The 17,220-nt window shown below is 52.2% G+C and overlaps 1 protein-coding gene across 1 annotated transcript; it reads right to left on the bottom strand.

Moving 5' to 3' along the window:
- Positions 1-1,117: 1,117 nt before the first annotated feature.
- IGF2 (insulin like growth factor 2) lies at positions 1,118-16,957 on the bottom strand. The gene is made up of 4 exons (XM_064657554.1): positions 16,470-16,957; positions 8,776-8,938; positions 1,817-1,983; positions 1,118-1,361 (listed from the first exon to the last, which is right to left on the bottom strand). The coding sequence occupies exons 1-4, from the start codon at positions 16,572-16,574 to the stop codon at positions 1,119-1,121; spliced, it is 678 nt and encodes a 225-aa protein (XP_064513624.1). The 5' UTR covers positions 16,575-16,957; the 3' UTR covers position 1,118.
- Positions 16,958-17,220: the final 263 nt, after the last annotated feature.

Here is a 17,220-nt window from a genome sequence, read left to right as displayed (position 1 = left end):
AAAGAAACACATTTATCACACTTTTCCTAAAACGAAAAGCTAAAATTTCAAGTTCAGTATTCGCTATCTTGTCTTCCCTCCCCACCCTCCCTTGCTATTTCTGGGTTTTTTCCCTTCCAACTTACTTTAGCACCATAACACATTTTAAACATTACAATCCCTCTTCAGATACTACACAAAATGTCCCATAAAAATAGTGCTTTTTTTGCCAAAAAAGTTATATAATATATTATATATATAAATCAACTAAATCCGTGGCAAATGTGCAATGCAGACGCCTTCTCCATTTAAAGTGAGCATCAGCTCACTTTTTTCTTTTTTTTCTTCTTTCCCCTTTCCTTTTCCTTCTCTCTTTCTCGCTTTCTCTCTCCTCTTCCTCTCTTTCTCACATCATCGGTGATTTCAAAAGGTGCAAGTCGATTTGGAATCTTGTAATGAAGCACACACACAAAAACGCAGATGGGGGCTCCTCGGAACTTCTTCTCAGGTACATTTTTTGTTTAAAGGTGCAAAAGAAAGTTATAAAAATAAGAAAACCAAAAGAAAAAAAAAGAACAAAAAAAGAAGAAAAAAGTGGGGTGGGAATGAGGCAAAAAAATTTTATTCCTCAATATTTCTCCCCATTTTATTGTTTTTTTCACTTTATTGTCAAGAAAGACATGGAATGGACTCTTCACGAGAAAAAAAAGGTTAAAAAAATTTTAACTTCATATCCTTTTTCCCTCTTGCTCTTTCTTTTGTCTTCTGGTGTTGGCACCGGGGATGTCACGCAGCACCCGGCAGCAAAAAGTTCAAGTGCCAAACTGTCCCTTTGCAAGTACAGGCTTGGAAATACTGGGGAAGCGGGGGAATGAAACAGGTGTGGGAAACGAAACAACCCTCCCCCCCACCCCAAAAGGACGATGCCGTGGGAGCGGTGCTGCTCGCCACCGCCACTGCCGCCGCCATCCCCTCCTTGCTGTGTCAGTTGTTTGGTTGGGGCCAGAGCGGCGTGAGGGTGCCCCGCCACCCCGCTCCTTGGCTCAGCGGCCCCGGGGACGGAGGGGCTTGGGGGTCGGGAATCACCAGTCCTCCCGCCCTCCCCCAGGAGATCAAAAATCGAGACAGCTGGTCAGGGTTCATTTCTGGGGGCCAGCCGTTTCCGGGGAGGCTCGCACCGCTGGAGGCCTCTGGCTGGGCAGGGAGATGAGGGGACGATGCAGCACCTTGGCTTCCTCAGCCGCTTGCAGCCCCTCAGCCTGCCACCGGTACTGGCGAGCCCGCAGGATGCTGGGCACTTCCCGCTGCAGCCGCTGGGAGCTCTTCTTCTGCCACACGTCATACTTGGAGTATTTGGCGTGCGAGGGCTTCTGGAAGCTCTCCTGCAAGGAGAGGGACAGCAATATTAGCCTCTACTTAAGCCTTCTTGCACTCCAGAGGGTGGTTCCCCTCTTGGACTTCCATCCATCCCATGGAAACATTGCCCCTTCCCAGGAAACAGTAACGGTCAGGTTGGACGGGGCTCTGAGCAACCTGATCTAGTTGAGGATGTCACTGCTTATTGCAGGGCAGTTGCACTAGATGACCTTTAAAGGTCACTTCCAACCCAAACCGTTCTATACTGTGACCTAGCCCACCTCTGGTCCCCCACTTTAATAAAAGCTGTCTTTTGGCAGGCTATTTGGCATGACTTGCCAATGGTGGCTGTCTCCCAAAGGCTCTGCAGAAGCAACAGAGCTTGCAGCTGGGGTTTGTCCTCTCCCACCCATGGCCTTCCGATCTTTTCTCTCGCTATTTATTTCAGAGAAGGGCCATCATCCCGGCACAGCCTCCCTACCTTGCCGAGGGCTGGCAGGCCTGACAGGGAGGTGGCGGAGAGGTCACGCTCCGACTTGACGGACTTGGCGCAGTATGTTTCCAGCAGAGCCAGGTCACAGCTCCGAAAGCAGCACTCCTCCACAATCCCCCGATTGATCCGCCGGTTATTTCGTCCCACCGGTCTACCTGCAACAGCAGAGACCCTTGCGTTATCCACCAACCTGGACAGAACCCTCTCCCTACCTCCATAGCACCTATCCCCTTGCAAGCATCCTTCCACCAACCACCAGAGACTGGGGGGTTCTACATGCTTCAAAAATAGCAGCGCTTCTCCCAAACCAGCTGACACGCACCCTCAAACCAGCCAAGTTTCATGTTAAGACTTTCCCAGACAAATGTTATTGATGCCAACAGGCTCCCCATGTGCCTCCAGTTGTAGTTTAAAGGCACTTTGAATGATGGGGATTTATCTCCCTCCTATATCTCTGGCATGGGTGGACTTTTTGAGCGCAGCTAAGGCAAGGAAGCTCAAGCCCAGCCTGACCAACAGCTCTGTGCTGATTACTGTGACTGTCTTAGATGTTGATCCTGGCAAGTGGATTTTATTAGAAAGAAGCAGCACAGCATTGCAGCTGCCAACCTCCCTCTGTCGGGTCAACACTCAGGCAGGTGAAGCGAACCAAGGCGGCTAAATTTTACCAGATGGGACAGCTCTGAGACAGCTGCAGAAAGAATACAGGCTCCCACACCCGCCAAGAATAGCTATTAAACTTAATCTTTTAATAAGTGTTCCTCTCCCGTTTCTGCCTGCAGAAGGATGCAAAAGCCCATGTCTGGTGCAGCAACAACCAAGTGCATTTCATATAACAGCTTCACGATGACCAAAGCACTCCAAAGGAAAAGCTTACATCACTTTCACTGTTTTCCTCCCTCTCTTGAAATAAAAGAGATGGGTAAATTTGAATTTCTGATGCAAAGCAAGTTTGCTTGGGAATTGTGACTTCCAAAATGTAAACAAAACTATTTTCTTCATGGTTTTGCACACAGCATATTGTGCTTTTGTGCTGTTGTAGGGTCTGCAGCCAGGGTTCTACACACTGCCTCTTCCCAGCACAAGGTGCTCCGAGTGAGGGAAGCAGAGGCAAGCACCAGTGGGGCTTGGAAACCAGGAGAATTTAAGAGAGCAAGTTGTGTAAGTGCAGTGCCTATCAGTGCTCACCAAGCCATGCCAAGCCTCCACACCTCAGCTGGCCTGCAGGAACACAAAAAAAGGGACCATACTGGCCCTGTGCATGACCCATGATGCCCCCGCTTGTACTCCAGTGGAAGCAGGCACTCAAGTATTAGGCCTCGGTGAAGATTTGAGGATCCTGGCTTAGAAGGAGCTGACCACTTTCCCTGGGGTGTACCCCACCCTTGGTGCCCACCCAAAGTGCCTCGGGACAAAGTGCAAAGCACAGGAGTTATCTATGCATACTGTGCAACCCCACATGTGACAAGCAGCCCCAGATGTGCAATGCAGATATGCATGTGGGATGCAGCCCTGTCCATTCAATGCAGCCCCGTGTGTGCAACGCAGACGTGCATATGCTGACATGCAAAACCCCACGACCATGCCTCACTGCTGACTCTGGAAAAGTCCTGGCAGCAGGGCACCCGCCCTCTGCTAAAATTGGTTGTGACCCCATATCATGGAGCCCTCTGCTCTATGCTGGTGCATTGCCACCATGCTCAGAGGTCACAATAACAAACATGGCACCAGGGTGATGGGGCAGCTGACTCATACCATGAGATCCACCTTTGGGAGTCATTTTAAACACTCTATTTTCCACGTTTGTCCCCCCAGTGCCAGCATCTGTCTTTTTTCTTTTTCTCTAGAAAAATTACAGGCACAACCTTAAACCAGCCCCACAGGAAGGTGAGAAGGATGGTTCACTCTTGGTAAAGGTTCAGCAAAGGGAACACTGTTAGTAGTTTAATTTTCTCTATATAAATACTTGTGTCCAAAAAGCACACTGGACTGGGACCTCTCTTTAGAGGCAGGGCAGGTGTGTTGGGTGCCCGCAGCTGCACAAGCAATGCCAGTGTAGGCAACCTGGGTGGTGATGCCCAAAGAAGGCAGGGGAGAGGAGCCAGCTTGGGGCCAGCTGCATTCTCCTCTATGCATGCAATGTCCAGTGAGGTCCATGGAAGAGGTTGCACTGCACCAACCCCCTGCACTGCTTACGGCCCCTGCTCAGCACCTATCAATCCCAGTGCCCAACTTGTAGGCATGGCAGGTTGCTGAAGCATTAGGCTGCTCCAGAAAGGCATCGTGAGCACGGGCAGAAGGAGAGTTTGGAAGGGAAAGAGAAAAAAAAACAAGTCACCCCCCCTTGCTAGCACGTCCCCAGAGGGCTGCATTCACACTCCCGCTGAACAGAAGGTTGCACAAGTGATGACACACACGATTTGAGGAGAAGTTGAGGTTTTGAAAGGTTACATGTCTCCTCTCAAAAACAGAAGTTTCCCACTTGCAGCTATGTGTTTGTTTGGAAAGAAGAGAGGAGGAAAAAAAGCAATAAGGAAAGTGGGACTATATTCACCGCCACGCCACCCAGGGCAATTTGTGGCATGGGTATGCATGAGAAGATCATGTCACCATGTGTTAGCAAATGCCCAGGTGTGGCATCATCAGGGTGAGCTCCCAGCAGGGACCAACTGCGCTGCTATGGCCTTTTCCTCCCTGACTACTGCGCCTGCCCAGCCAGTGGGCACAAGTGTGGCCCCCAGCCCCAGATGTGCTGTCCTTTCTCTCTTCCATAAAGCTGCTGCACGCCCTTCCCCTTGCTGGCACCACTACCAGCTCCACCACGACTGTCTGATAGGACACATTTCCCATTACATAATTGTCCATACGAATCTTGCCAAATGTCAATACAATCCTCTGTGGGAGAGTTACTTTAGGAAAAAAAATAAGCAAACATAGCAAACAAGGATGTAGTCACAGAAAGTACCTGGAGACAACAACCCAGGGAAGAAACACCAGGTCATTGCTGGCTAACAGCAATATCGCTGCTGACCTGGATTGGGAAAAGTGTTTGTTCCGTAACAATTTACACAGGGACTAAAGGTTGAATTTCCTGGCTTTTGCTCATGGGTGGCATCTCACTTTACTGCCACTGCCAAACCCAAGGAAGGTTTTGCCACTCTGTCTCTTACCCGCAGGGGAGAATTGTGTGGGCAGCGGGCTGCGGCACTGCTCGGGCACGCGAGCCACTTCCCATCGCAGCAATGACCACTTCCTCCTGAGGAAACACGCTTCCTCTGGGCCTTCAATGAATGGCTAGGCTCTTTTTCCCAAAACTGTGCTTCACCAAAACTTCCTACAGCACTGCTGAGGGTATGAGCCCAGAGATGCAAAGTCCAGTGATGCAAAGCCCGGTAGTGCAAAGCCCTTCTGCTGCCTGGGGTTACTGCAGCCTAGCAGTGGGCTATCCCGACAGGGAGGGCTGGGCATCCCAGAAAAAGTACAAAGCCAAACCCAGAGAGACCACATACCTGCAGCTCAGCTATGCCACTGTGCCAGAGGCAGTGAAACTGCCATGGCCATGGGGGACAGGAGGGTCCATTCCCTAGCATCAACACCCCACTGCTCTGGGCTCCCCACTCTCACCAGGGTGGGACAGATGCTGCGGGGAGGGGTGCACTGTGCTGGTGCCACCCTGGCTGGGTCCCCTTTCCTCCGGTCAATCAGGCGGTCAGCCGAGTGGAAGGGGACTTTGGGTGTAAACAGTCCCCGTGCCCCTGTCGCAGGAATGTTGGGAGCAACAAGGGGGCCTTTGTGCAGCACCGGGCCCCGTCCCAGTGCCCCCAGCCTGGCCCTCCCCCACCCCGGCACCGCACTTTCCCCCCTGCTTTTTCCTAGTATTATTCGGAGGAGCGGCGGGTGCGCAAGAATGTGCCCCGTCAGCACAAGCGGCTGCAAAGAGCTAAATTCTTATCAGCTGTTGGAAAGGAGGAAACAGGAGCTGTTGTTTACAGAGAAGTCGGCTGCCTCTCCCCCTACAGCCCCTTCTCCCTCCCTGCTAGCACTGCATGACAGCAACTTCACGGCCGAGGCTTCCTCTCAATCTACCCTGCATTTTCACTCTGGGCTGCACTCAGAATTCCTCCATGGGCTGTGCCGCTGTCCCTGGGTGAGTGCTGGGGAGCAGGGAGAGTGGTTCCAACCCTGCCACAGAGCAACAGCAGGAAGCCACCACCTTGACAGCAGCTGCAGGCCAACCCAAAAGCCTTAAAAGTCACTGAGATGAGGCATCACTAGAGGAGAACAAAGTGTGCTGGCTCCTGCCCCTGTTACTGCAGCTCTTTTGCAGCCCCAACTCTTGGAGGCAGCTTCAACATCCTCAGCCTCAAGCACCTGCACACCACAATGCTTCCCAGGGCACCTGAGGGCTGGGACTTGCTCCTCATGCCAGTGGACAGACAGGCATTCCAGTTATCAGGGGTGCACCCTGCTCAGTCTAGGTTGCATATTTCCCCAGCTTCAGATGCCTGGGGGATGAAACACCGTCAGTACACTGCATCCCCTTGCATCCATGCAAAGAGTGTTGTATTTCAGAGCTAGCTTTGCTAGCAAAGTCCTCACTTTTACGAATGCAGAGCATCAGAAATACTTAAATAAGTGCTGCAGCAAAAAAACCACTAACGGATTTTCATACCATTTTTTGGTTTTTTCCAACATTACCAGTCAGATGCTTCAACAACCCTTGTTCAGCAAGCAGGATCCTTGTGTACCCCTGGGACAAGGCTGCACAAGTCATTTACTTCCCATATGAATGACTGCATTAGCACAGGCTGCTCATCAGGTCATAAATCCCATGCTGTTAGGTGCTCAGCTTTAAGATGTAAACCCCACAATTGTGCAACATAACTGTGCCTCATCGCATCTACACAGTGACACGTGGGTTCAGGAGTTAAGATGAATGTGATCAGGAGAATTAATCACTTATGAGGCCAACTGATGGAGGTAGAAGGTGAAAAATTAAATGAAAAGGGGATGTACAAAACCCCTCATCAAGTAGAGGTATTGCCCAAATGTCTTCAGCCCTGCATGGCACAAGCTGGTCAGATGCTGAAGGGGTTAAAATATTGGAGTGGGGGAACTTTGCTTTATCCCCAGCACCTGGGCTCTCTAGAAATATTCATAAAGGTGAATGGGGGAGAGACAGGAGAGGACAAAAAAGAAAAGCAAGAATCCCCTTGCAAGTACCAGAATGGCCACTTGGCACCAAGAGACTTGTCTCCCTTCAAAAGTGGTTTTATTTTGGCCTGGGCAGCTGGGTTATTTGAGGTGAAAGGAGGTCAGTTTGACCGTAAAACAAAAGCCCCGTTCCCTTTCATCCCCAGAGAGGGGGAGGAGGGAAAAGAAACCATGGGAGGAAGACGATGCTCCTCAATATCTAGAGGGAGAGGAAGAGCTAAGAGAGCAGGAGAGGAGCTTGCCTCCTTGCTGTGCCGGTAAGGTCAGACCCAGAGCTGCCACCCTGGTTGAGTGCCGGCACAGGGCTCATTGGCAGAGGAAAGCTGGAAGAGGAAGGGCAGCTGATATGCAAACCCCCACCACTTGGATCAGTCAGAAGAGGGAAATGCATCCAGAGCACCCCAAAAGTGCTGCCGGCCCACAACAGCCAGGGAGCCATGAAAACACCTTTCTGCTAAGTCATGATGGGGCAGGGTGATTGCCCCAGCTAGTTCCAAAGCCATCTGCAGTCCAACCACCTGCCAGGAATTACACAGCCTGAACTCCGCTGTGGCTGGGTGTGGGATCCCTGCACCTCTCCCTGCCCAACCTCAGCAGGCAGCACCAGTCAAGTCTGGCAAAGCACCCACGTTGCAAAGGGACATCCAGAGTCATCTTCCAACTTTGCAGCAACCTGTTCCCTGCATAGGCAGACTGGAATAAGAGAGGCTGGCTCTCAACTCCAGTACTCAAAAAACCCCACCCCACTACTTGAAAGTGACTTTTTAACATCTTTTTAGAAGGCAGAGGCAAGACTGCCAAATACATGGCACCATGTGCAGCTGGTATCCTCTTCCCCCCCATCTGGCTTTGCATCTTTCCTGTAGTCAGTCTGTGGTTCAGTCCTCAGTGGGGAGCAAAACACAAGGTCTTCCCTCTCCCGAGGAGAGCTGAGTACTGAACCACCAAAACAAGGTATCACACTCGAGGCACCTTTGCCCATAGATCACTCAGCATCCATTGCTACTGGTTTACTCCTCATCCTTCCTGTTTACCAGCTAAGCCATTGTAATGCTAATGCCAATGGTCCAAACACCCAAAGCATCCTGGTGGAAAGCCTGCTGCAGCCAACTGGCCTGAAGCCATCTGCACTCTGCAGACAACAGCAATGCTGCATTTTTATTTTTTTTCTGCACTAACTGCACTGCAAAAGGATAAGACATCACTCTTCAGCAACAAGTTTACCATCAGGTAGTTAGGAGGTCATGAAGTGCGTTTTGAGAGCAGCATAGAAGGTGCTGCTGTGCCAAAGCAAAGCCTGCCCAAGAATGAGTGCTCAGCTCCCTGCCTGCTGTCAGATGCAGCACTTAGGCAGACACGTTTCAGAATAAGCCAGGACCCAACCTCAGCAGAGAGCTGGCTGCAGACATCCTTGCTATTGTAATGACTTGCCCACATGACTGGTGAGCCAGCCACATAAGGTTCCCCAGTGATATTCAACTTCCCCGAGCATATGTGGGACCCAGTTTCCCCGTGGTACAAGACCGTGCCCAAAATTGACGTGAGGTGGGTTTATGTCACCCTGAACATGTCCATTTTCTTGCTCTTCTCCTGGCCTACTGCCACGTATAAGGAAATCATGAAAAGCACCAGGCTGGGAAATCCCTCCTTTCCCTCTTGGCCTGGCTCCACTTAAGCAGGGTGTGGGATGGGGGCAGCATCCTGCCTGCTGCTGGCAGCTGCCCAGCACTTACTGAAATAGAAGCCCCTGTCCCCGCAGACGAACTGCAGTGTGTCCACCAGCTCCCCACCGCAGAGGGTCTCCGCCGTGCCGTACGCAGCCGCTGAATCCAGTGCGTAGGCCAGGAAAGCCAGCAGCAGCAGCAGCATCCGCCTCGCCGCACACATCCTCTGCACCTGGGGACAGAGGCACAGCATTAACACTGCGAGACAGACCCCTCTCCGACACCTCCCCCAGGCAATGCCCCCCGCCCACAGCATGCTGGGGGTTTGATGCCCGGACATGTCGAGATGCTGCAGGGAAGGACCGGCAGCACTGCGACGGCGGCTGGTGTGAGGCCGGCTCCCAGCACTCGGCCTGCCGGGCAGCCGCTCGGTCAGACAAGGTTTGCATTGAAGCAGTTTTTCCATTGGAAAATCCCACTTCAACCTACGCCTAAAAGGCTTTTATTCCCTCTGCTCTTTCAACAGCGTGATTTTTTTTTTTTTCCCCCCCTTTACATGGGAATTCATTCAAATTATTATCAGTAGGGTGGTTTTTTTCCTCTTCTGATGACAGGTTTTCAGGCCATACCTGAAAACATGTCCCTCCAAAGCAGAAACAAGTGAAGTTTCAACCTGTCCTAGAGCTGCTTTTGAGGAAAAGTGGGAACAACAGCCTTTGTCCTGGGCATGCGAGGCTCGGACAATCAAGGGGCTGATTGCACAAGCTGTGTTTGCTGACGAGAGTTGGGACTGAGAAGACATCCCTCAGGAGCAACGCAGTACCATGGGAAACACACTTGCAGCATCACCAAGGAGGACCAAGGCAGTATCAGACAGTGCGGAGCACTAAAAAAGAAACTCCATGGATATTTGCTAACTAGCCCAAAGATTTCCCCTGGCTCCACTCCAGCAACCAGCTTTACCTCTGTATCAGCTTCTGTAAGTGTAAAACAAGGCTGTTATTGCCCCACTGGATGGGACAAAACCCATGGATTGTTCAAGGTATTATAGTCCCTCAATGATGAGCCTCACAGTATACATACAGCCAAATAACACTAGTGACCAGACAGGTCAGCTCAAAATGAAGAAGATAAGTGTGTCAAAATAGCAGACGGTGTGTGGCAACCCTAATCTCAAGCAGAGCATCCCCTCTCTTTGCTAACATTCAACCAAGATGCTGGGTTTCATATCCAGCTATCATCACCATAGCATCTGAGCAACTCGAGAATAACATCAGTTAATGAATATTACCTCACCCTCCCGGGATGCTCAGAGATGGAGCTGAAGCCCAGGATAGATTAAATGACTCGCCCAAGGTCACAGGGGAAGTCTGCAGCGCAGCCAGGAAATTAGCCCAGCTCCCCTGAGGCCCCACTACAGTCCTGCCAGCAATAAAGACACCCTTGCTACCGAATTTTTACTAGCACATAGCTCGAATCCTTGCTGCTAGAAATGCATCATGCCTGCAAGTCGCAGGCTCCACTGAGCAGTGGGAGGACAGGGACCAGCAGCAAGAAAAGCCAAGAAGTTGCAAGGTCTGGATGGGCTGTGGGGGGCATCAGCCCTGCTTGAATGTTGATGTTCATAGTATTGCTCAGCCTGTGCTGGCAGAGATCAGCAAGGCTGACAAAAGCCCTCCCGGGCTCTCAACAAGAGAGGCAGCAGCCCTGGGCACAAACTGGTCTCAAACCAGCAAGTGATGAGAACCAGGACGAGCTTTTCCAGTAGCAATGATCCCTTCGGCATACTGCGGGGGCTTTGTTCTGTATTAAAGTAGGAACAGAGGGATGGCACCAGGCTGTGACACCATGCTGCCAATCTGCAGTGTTTTGCCACCCATACCTTTTAACCTTGATTTTTTTTTATCCAGTGACCAACAGGTGTTTACTGGGCCTCCCCAACATGACCACAGCATCACCTTCACTGCTGAAGTCATGCCTCTGGTGCAGCAGCATCATCAGTCAGATCCCCAACTGACAAAAGACCAACGATCCTGCTCCCTTCCGTTTTCCTCCCCCCTTTTCCTCTTTTTTTACATGCATCTCCTGTTTGCTGGTGTCCCCAGGGCTTGGGTAGTGCCAGTAGCTCATTGCCAAGGTGACAGATATGTGCCACCCAGTACTGCCATTGAAGGCACTGATGTGGGACTTCAGGACACCTACGTAACCCCCCATCCCCAATTAGGCTAACGCTGGCTAATGAGCAGGCCAAGCCAAAGCCAACCCCCTCAAGAAGGGGCTGCTTGGTGGCACAGGTGACAAACCCTGGTTTTCCTCCACATTCAGTCTAAAGAAAGGGGTGAGATGCTCTGAAAAGCAAAGAGAGACTGAGATTTTGTCAGCGGGGCGATATCCGATGCTGGGGAGACCTGATACCTTCTGTGGAAAAACACTCATGGTCCTCGGAAAATACCTGCTCCTGCACAACTCGCGCCACAAGCATAAGGCAGCCCCTGGCAGCTTTCCCTGCCTCCATTGCAAGCTCTTTTTGGGTGGCCACACACCCCATAACTCCATCCAGGAAACACTCCTGAAGCCGCTAGGACAGGGACAGCCCCAGTGCTGTCATCCGGATCACGGCTAACCTGGAGGTGTGAAATGCAATCAAGTCCACCTTTGCCCATGCACCAACTGCCAGCCCTTTCCACTGCCATTAGCTTGGCATCTCCCTACTCCCTCCAGCAACTGTGTAATGAGAAACCAGGCAGCAAAGCAAAAAGCATCTTTATTTGCTACCCAGTGCTGCAGTTTCTCTCCAGTTTGACGGAGCCACAATCCAACCCAACCTGTAAGCCCTTCCCTCTCACTTTAGCCCTACTACCTCTGCTGAGGAAAAGTCCCCGCAAAGGCTAGACAGGCTCCCAGAGTGCCATCACCGGCTCATGCCCCAGTGACTTTCCAGTTGATCCTTCCCACCCTCACATGCCTCTCCTAGCAGGAATGAGCAGCACTCAGGCAGGAGAGCTTGAACCTGCCTTGTCATGGCTGCTGGAGCAGGTGCTACTCCCCCAAACAGGGTGCCGTGGCACAGCTGGGTACCTGCAGCCCGTGACCAGCTGCACAGGTTGCATGGGGCCTCAGTTTTCATGGCCAAATCCTGCTCAGTATGATGAGTTGAAGCCCTCTGAACACCTCCAAGACTCCATTCTCCACTGAAAACATGGGACAGCAGAGCTCTTGGTTTCTAGTCCAAGCGTTAGGACAGGTACAGTCTCCTCAGCTGTGGGACAGGAGTAAATTCACACCAATGGCTGAAAATACCTTCAGATTTTATTAGAAAGCCTCTCTTACATGACATGGAACAGGAACAAGGCATAGAGAGGGAAGTGGGCCACTTCCCTAAAGAACAAGGTCCTGTCTCTGCTAGGAGAGAGACTACAGCCACCACAGTTCCCTTCTTGCCAGGGCGGGTTGAACCAGCCATACTGGCTGCTGTTCCTCCTCATGTGCCCAGGGAGAGCTCAAAGGCTTTAGGATGTAGTGGGAATAGCAGTGCTAGGCATGCTGGATGCTCAATAACGTGAGCACCAAATTCCTTCTAACAAGGGCTTGGACCCCATACAGCATGCAAGAGAGTGATGCAAGAGGAATTTTTTGGTTGCACAGGTACCCTGTGTACCATCCTAGGAGTCACATCTGAAGTTCCTCTGAATAACCTGCATCTGAGAGCAGCATATTCAGTGCAGAAGAGGCTCAGACAGGACATCAGCACACACTGCTGGCCTCTCTTTCCCAGGGAGGGTCTGCTTTGCTCTCCATCTTCATGTCGCTCTCCTGCATTCCTCTGCATTCCCAGGACCCTACACAAGGCCAGGCTGCCACTAGAATCAGCTTAGCCATGAGCTGCCATATGCAGGATGCTGCCGCTGCCTTGGAACTCCTGTGTATTCCTGCCTCACTGCTGTACCCATCCAGCAGAGAGGTCCAACAGAAGGCATCTTCTACAAGTGGATGTGGTGTGCCAGGAGTGAGACTGAGGGCAGGTCTGCAGTGGAATAGCCCTCCCACCTGGGACCATTATAAGATATTTCAGAATCTGCTCCAGAATCAGCTGGATCGGCAATTACTGTCCAGCTGCTGGGGAGTGAGGGGCCAAGAGGCCACAATGCACTAGAAGGTCCAGTTGCCAAATCTCAGAGAACAGCTCAGGCATCCCTTACATCCAGGCTTGTTCTGAGCAAATCAAACCACAGTGCCTCTTGGGCAACAAACACCTCCCCAAAAATGGAGACTAAACCTCCTGTCTGACCTAATTCCTTCTTCAGTCTGGCCTTCATTGCAATTTAATATGAACAGAACAACGTAGGAGGGAATTGACAGATGGCCCAGTCTGTAAAATTTGGATTTGGACAGAAAAAAAAACCCCTCGCTTCTTTGTGGAGCACTGCAGCATTTAAAAGGGAGCACAGCAAAAAGTCACCAGCCCAAACCCAGCTGTGTGTGCCAGAGGGAAAAACCCCAGTTTGCACACCCCAGCATCCTTCACACTCCATCTCTCCTCCAAAAAAAAAGTGAGCAGACTGATGTTTTGCTACTCACATGATTGCCTGTGAGAGATGCTGAACATCTGCCTCTCTGCATTACTCCTCTCTGTGGACTGCCCCAGGAGAGTAGGGAGCTGACCCGGTTTTGAGTACAACAATCCTGAAGGGGCAGGATGCCAAACTCACACATGCCAAGTGAATGCCACCCCAAGTGAATGCCCATGGGGCAACCCAACCTCGCATGGAGTGCCAGGCCATGACGCCCTGAGGTACCAAACAGCAAAGGAACAGTGGAGACCAGTGGGAGAGGCAGGTGCCTTGGCAGCTGAAAACCACCCAGGAGCTGCATCTTGGGCAGAGGCACAAGGATGGGGTGCCCAGCAGGACCTGAAGGGAGAGAAGCCACCTCATGCTGTGCCACAGAAGGGCCTCCCTCTTCATCTAAAAGAGAAATGAGGAGATTTCCACAGCCTGAAAGAAGCAAGTTTCAAAACACCAAACTTTTAACCACTGAGCTGTCAGATGAATAAAACCAACCTGGAAACAGCGGTTTTGCTGTTTAGCTCAAGCTTGAAGAAAAAAAAACCAACCTGGCTTGCATGACATTCATGTGGCTGAGGATGGCAATACTGCTGCTATTTTTAGCACTCACTTTTTTTTGTCTTCATTGCTCATCCCCATCAGCAGCCCACTCTGCCCCACACCTGGGGTCACCTTTCTTCTTCCCATCCTGTGAGCCAGGAGAGTCACCTGTCTCTTCTGCCTGCAGGACAGAGGCTGAGGCAGGCAGGGGAGTACTGCCCGCACCCCACGTCTATACATGTTACAGCGAGAACTACCATGACTGTGGAAAAATCAAGCTGAAAAAGGTGAATGGGGTATTCAGTACCATTTACTCACCCCACTGGGGAGTAAGAGTGTATTGCACAAATTTTGGTATGCAGCCCAGAAACATTTGATTTATTGTATAAAAAAAAGGAAATGCAATCTTGCTTAACGCTTCTAAAGACAGCTGGCAGGACCCAGTGAAGGGATTTAAGTCCGTTTTCGTAGCCTCACTTAACTCCTTTCTTTATTGTTCCTCTCTCCTTTCTGCATTCTCTTCCAGAACCTGGAGTATATCAGGGAAAGTTAACAGCAAGTTAAGCTGTTAAATCAGAAATCGCGGTGACTGGAGTCTACTGGCAAGTGATATTCCCACAACACGTTGAACTTGCTTTATATCTTGGCAGAACAACTTTAACCCTTTCAGAGCTGGGCTGCAACACCAAGGCAGATTTCTTCCCCCTGTGCCCCCCACCTCTCGTGACCCCTCAGACAAACGTGCTTAGGGAGGCCGATATCACTTTGCCCTGCTAAGACACTCATCAGCTTTTAAAAGCAAAGACAATCCAAAGAAGGATCGGAGAGGTCAGTCCCAGGACACGAGCTCGGAGAGGGTGGGCCACTTACAGTGCTCGTATGCACTGCTGGAAACACACCAACTCCTCAGTCCCTCTAAAAATAAGACCTCACCTGCTGTGTTTGCTTTATTTAAAAAAAGAAAAGTACAGAAATGCTTTTCTCTGGTGCTCCATGAGGCAAGCTGGGCTCATGCTGAAGCCTAGAGGAATCAAAGGGAAGACACGCACTGACAACTCCAGGTTGACTGCTCAAAGCAGCAGTCCTCCAGCCAGGCTGAAAAAAAGATCACCTGTCAGGAAAAGCGCTGGGACACACACACAGACACATTTTGGCTCTCAAATTTCATGCGGTGGTAGGAGGGGACCGGCGGTGTCAAATCTTTTATCCCTTAATGAATTTTCACAGGAGCTGGGATAGCCCCTTTTGAAAGGCTGAGTGAACTTGTGTGGGTGTCAACAACATGGAGCAAGATTTACAGCTCTGACCCATTCACCCCCACCAAAATTGTCAAGTTGGGTCCAAAACAGCGCAGTGGAGCTCAAATCAGAAGTGTCAGTCAGTTTTATACCTCCAGATGTCCTTAGCACAAAGTCACCCTCACAAAACCCCATGACCCAGGCTCCTCAACTCCACTCTAAATCAAGACAAGAAACCCAAATAAAGAAACCCAACACGCTTCACCCCTTCCCACCCCCTACACGCACAACCTGACAATAAGCAAACCCAAAGAAAAACGGGCCTCGGCCTCCCAAGCACATCCCGGCATTGGGAAGAAAACAACAGACTTTGCATAGGAAGACTGGGTTGAAAGCAGCGGCTCTCCCGAGGTGTCTGTTTAAAACCACCCACACAAACCTTGTTTTTACACTTGATTGCTCCACACCACCCGAGAGAGACCTGGCGTATCAGCAACCCTGCTGAAGTACCCGTGGCTGGAGGCGAGGCAGACACATCTGCTGGTACAGTTACGCTAAATCCGAGTTCCCTCATGTGCCCCAATTCCCTACTGCTCAGAGTGCTAAAACCTTTCCAAGTTGCGCTCTTAAAACAACTACTGCAGGGAAAAGCAATTGGGAAGGAAGCAGAAGAAAAAATTTAAAAAAGAAAAAAATCACAGAAAGTCGAAGGTTGCACGCCAACCATTAATTCTCGCTCCATTTTGGCTTCGCTTTCTTGTTTTTCCTCTCTGTATTTTTATCCCTCCGAGACCGAACACACCGCAGTGTTTTGCAGAAGAGAGTTTAATAACCTCTCCATTCTCCGGAGCCGGGGAACTGCCCGTCCCCTCCCCGCGCGTCCCCCCGCTCCCACCGCCGCTCGGCCCGGAGGGAGCGCCACGGGCAGCCGGGGGCCGCGCAGCGCTGCGTGACCTCGCATAGCCCCGGCCCGGCCCCCGCACGGCCGCGGCCGCCCCCTCCGCCGCTCCCCACGCGGGACCGCGCCGGCTCCGCGCCGCGCCAGGGCGGTCCCGCCGCAGCATCCCCGCCGCCGGGTGCGGGCGGCCGCGGGAGGGACCCCCGGGGATGCCCCGCGCACCCCACCGCAGCGGGGCCGCCCCGCCAGCAGCGGCTGGGCCGGCGCTCGGGGTCCCTCTAGTGACACGCGTGGGGACGGCGGGCAGCGGGGCCGGCGCGGCTCTGCCCGGCGCGGCTCGGGATGGTTCAGCTATGCCCGGGGCGGCGCGGCTCGGCATGGCATAGCACGGCGCGGCATGGTACGGCTGTGCGCGGCTCGGCTCGGCATGGAACTGAGCGGCACGGCACGGCTCTGCCCGGCACGGCGCGGGGAATCCCACCGCCCTCTGCCCGCGGAGGGGCAGCGCGGAGCGGCGCTTACCTTGGCACTGCCGCTGCTACTCTCAACTTCTTGCGGCAGCGGCGGGCCGGGAAGGAAGGCGGGCTGCCGGCAGCGCTCATCCGTGTGTGCCCCGGCGCTTGACATGCTGCTCTCCTGCCCTGGCAGCGATCGCGGCTTTGGCTCGCCTTCCCCGGGCCCTGGCACGTTCTCCTCGCCTTGCCTTTTTGGTATGTCAAGTCCCTGCTGAATTTTTTCTGAAGGATGTTATTTTGTTACGATCAGGTATTTTGTTATTCTAGAGAAAGAGCGAGCGAGCGCTTTCCTTTCCTTTTCCTTTTTTTTTTTTTTCCTGGGTTTTTTTTTCACCCTTTTTTTCTTCCCTTCTCTTTCTCTCCTCTTGCTTTGGCTGCCCCTTGAGTGGCTCTCACTTTTGTGTTTACTGACTGCGTCCCCCTGGCTGGGGCGGAGGAGCCGGCTGCCTCACTGCCCGCTGCTCCCAGCTGGCTGCCCCACGAACGAGGAGACAGGCAGGGCGCTCCGGCTGCCCCCCTTTTATACCCCCCCAATGGGCATGCTCTGCCGGCGAGCACCAGCCCGGCCACGCAGCCAATAATGTTGCAGAGCTGTCTAACCCCCTCTCTTCCCTCCCTCCCTCCCTTTCTTCCCTCCTTCTCCCTCGTAATCCTCCGGAGTCCAGCTCGGGGAGGGAAGAGGGGACAGAAAGTTTGTGCCGCACGGTTTCTTTGCGGGCTGCTACCCCGGGTGGGGGCTTTGAACCCCCGTGCCGGCC

This window comes from Pseudopipra pipra, chromosome 6 (assembly GCF_036250125.1).
Source record: "Pseudopipra pipra isolate bDixPip1 chromosome 6, bDixPip1.hap1, whole genome shotgun sequence".
Taxonomy (NCBI): domain Eukaryota; kingdom Metazoa; phylum Chordata; class Aves; order Passeriformes; family Pipridae; genus Pseudopipra; species Pseudopipra pipra.
The sequence above is the reverse complement of the archived record's forward strand: the minus strand, read 5'-3'. Positions and strand labels throughout refer to the sequence as shown.

What these genes read in the sequence shown, in the direction of transcription:
- IGF2 (XM_064657554.1), bottom strand. Translation starts at nt 16,574, where the DNA reads ATGTCAAGCGCCGGGGCACACACGGATGAGCGCTGCCGGCAGCCCGCC. An exon ending in GGACAGGGGCTTCTATTTCA is followed by an intron (nt 1,984 to 8,775) that starts GTAAGTGCTGGG and finishes CTGCTGTTGCAG; the next exon opens with GTAGACCGGTGGGACGAAAT. An exon ending in GCCTGCCAGCCCTCGGCAAG is followed by an intron (nt 1,362 to 1,816) that starts GTAGGGAGGCTG and finishes CTCTCCTTGCAG; the next exon opens with GAGAGCTTCCAGAAGCCCTC.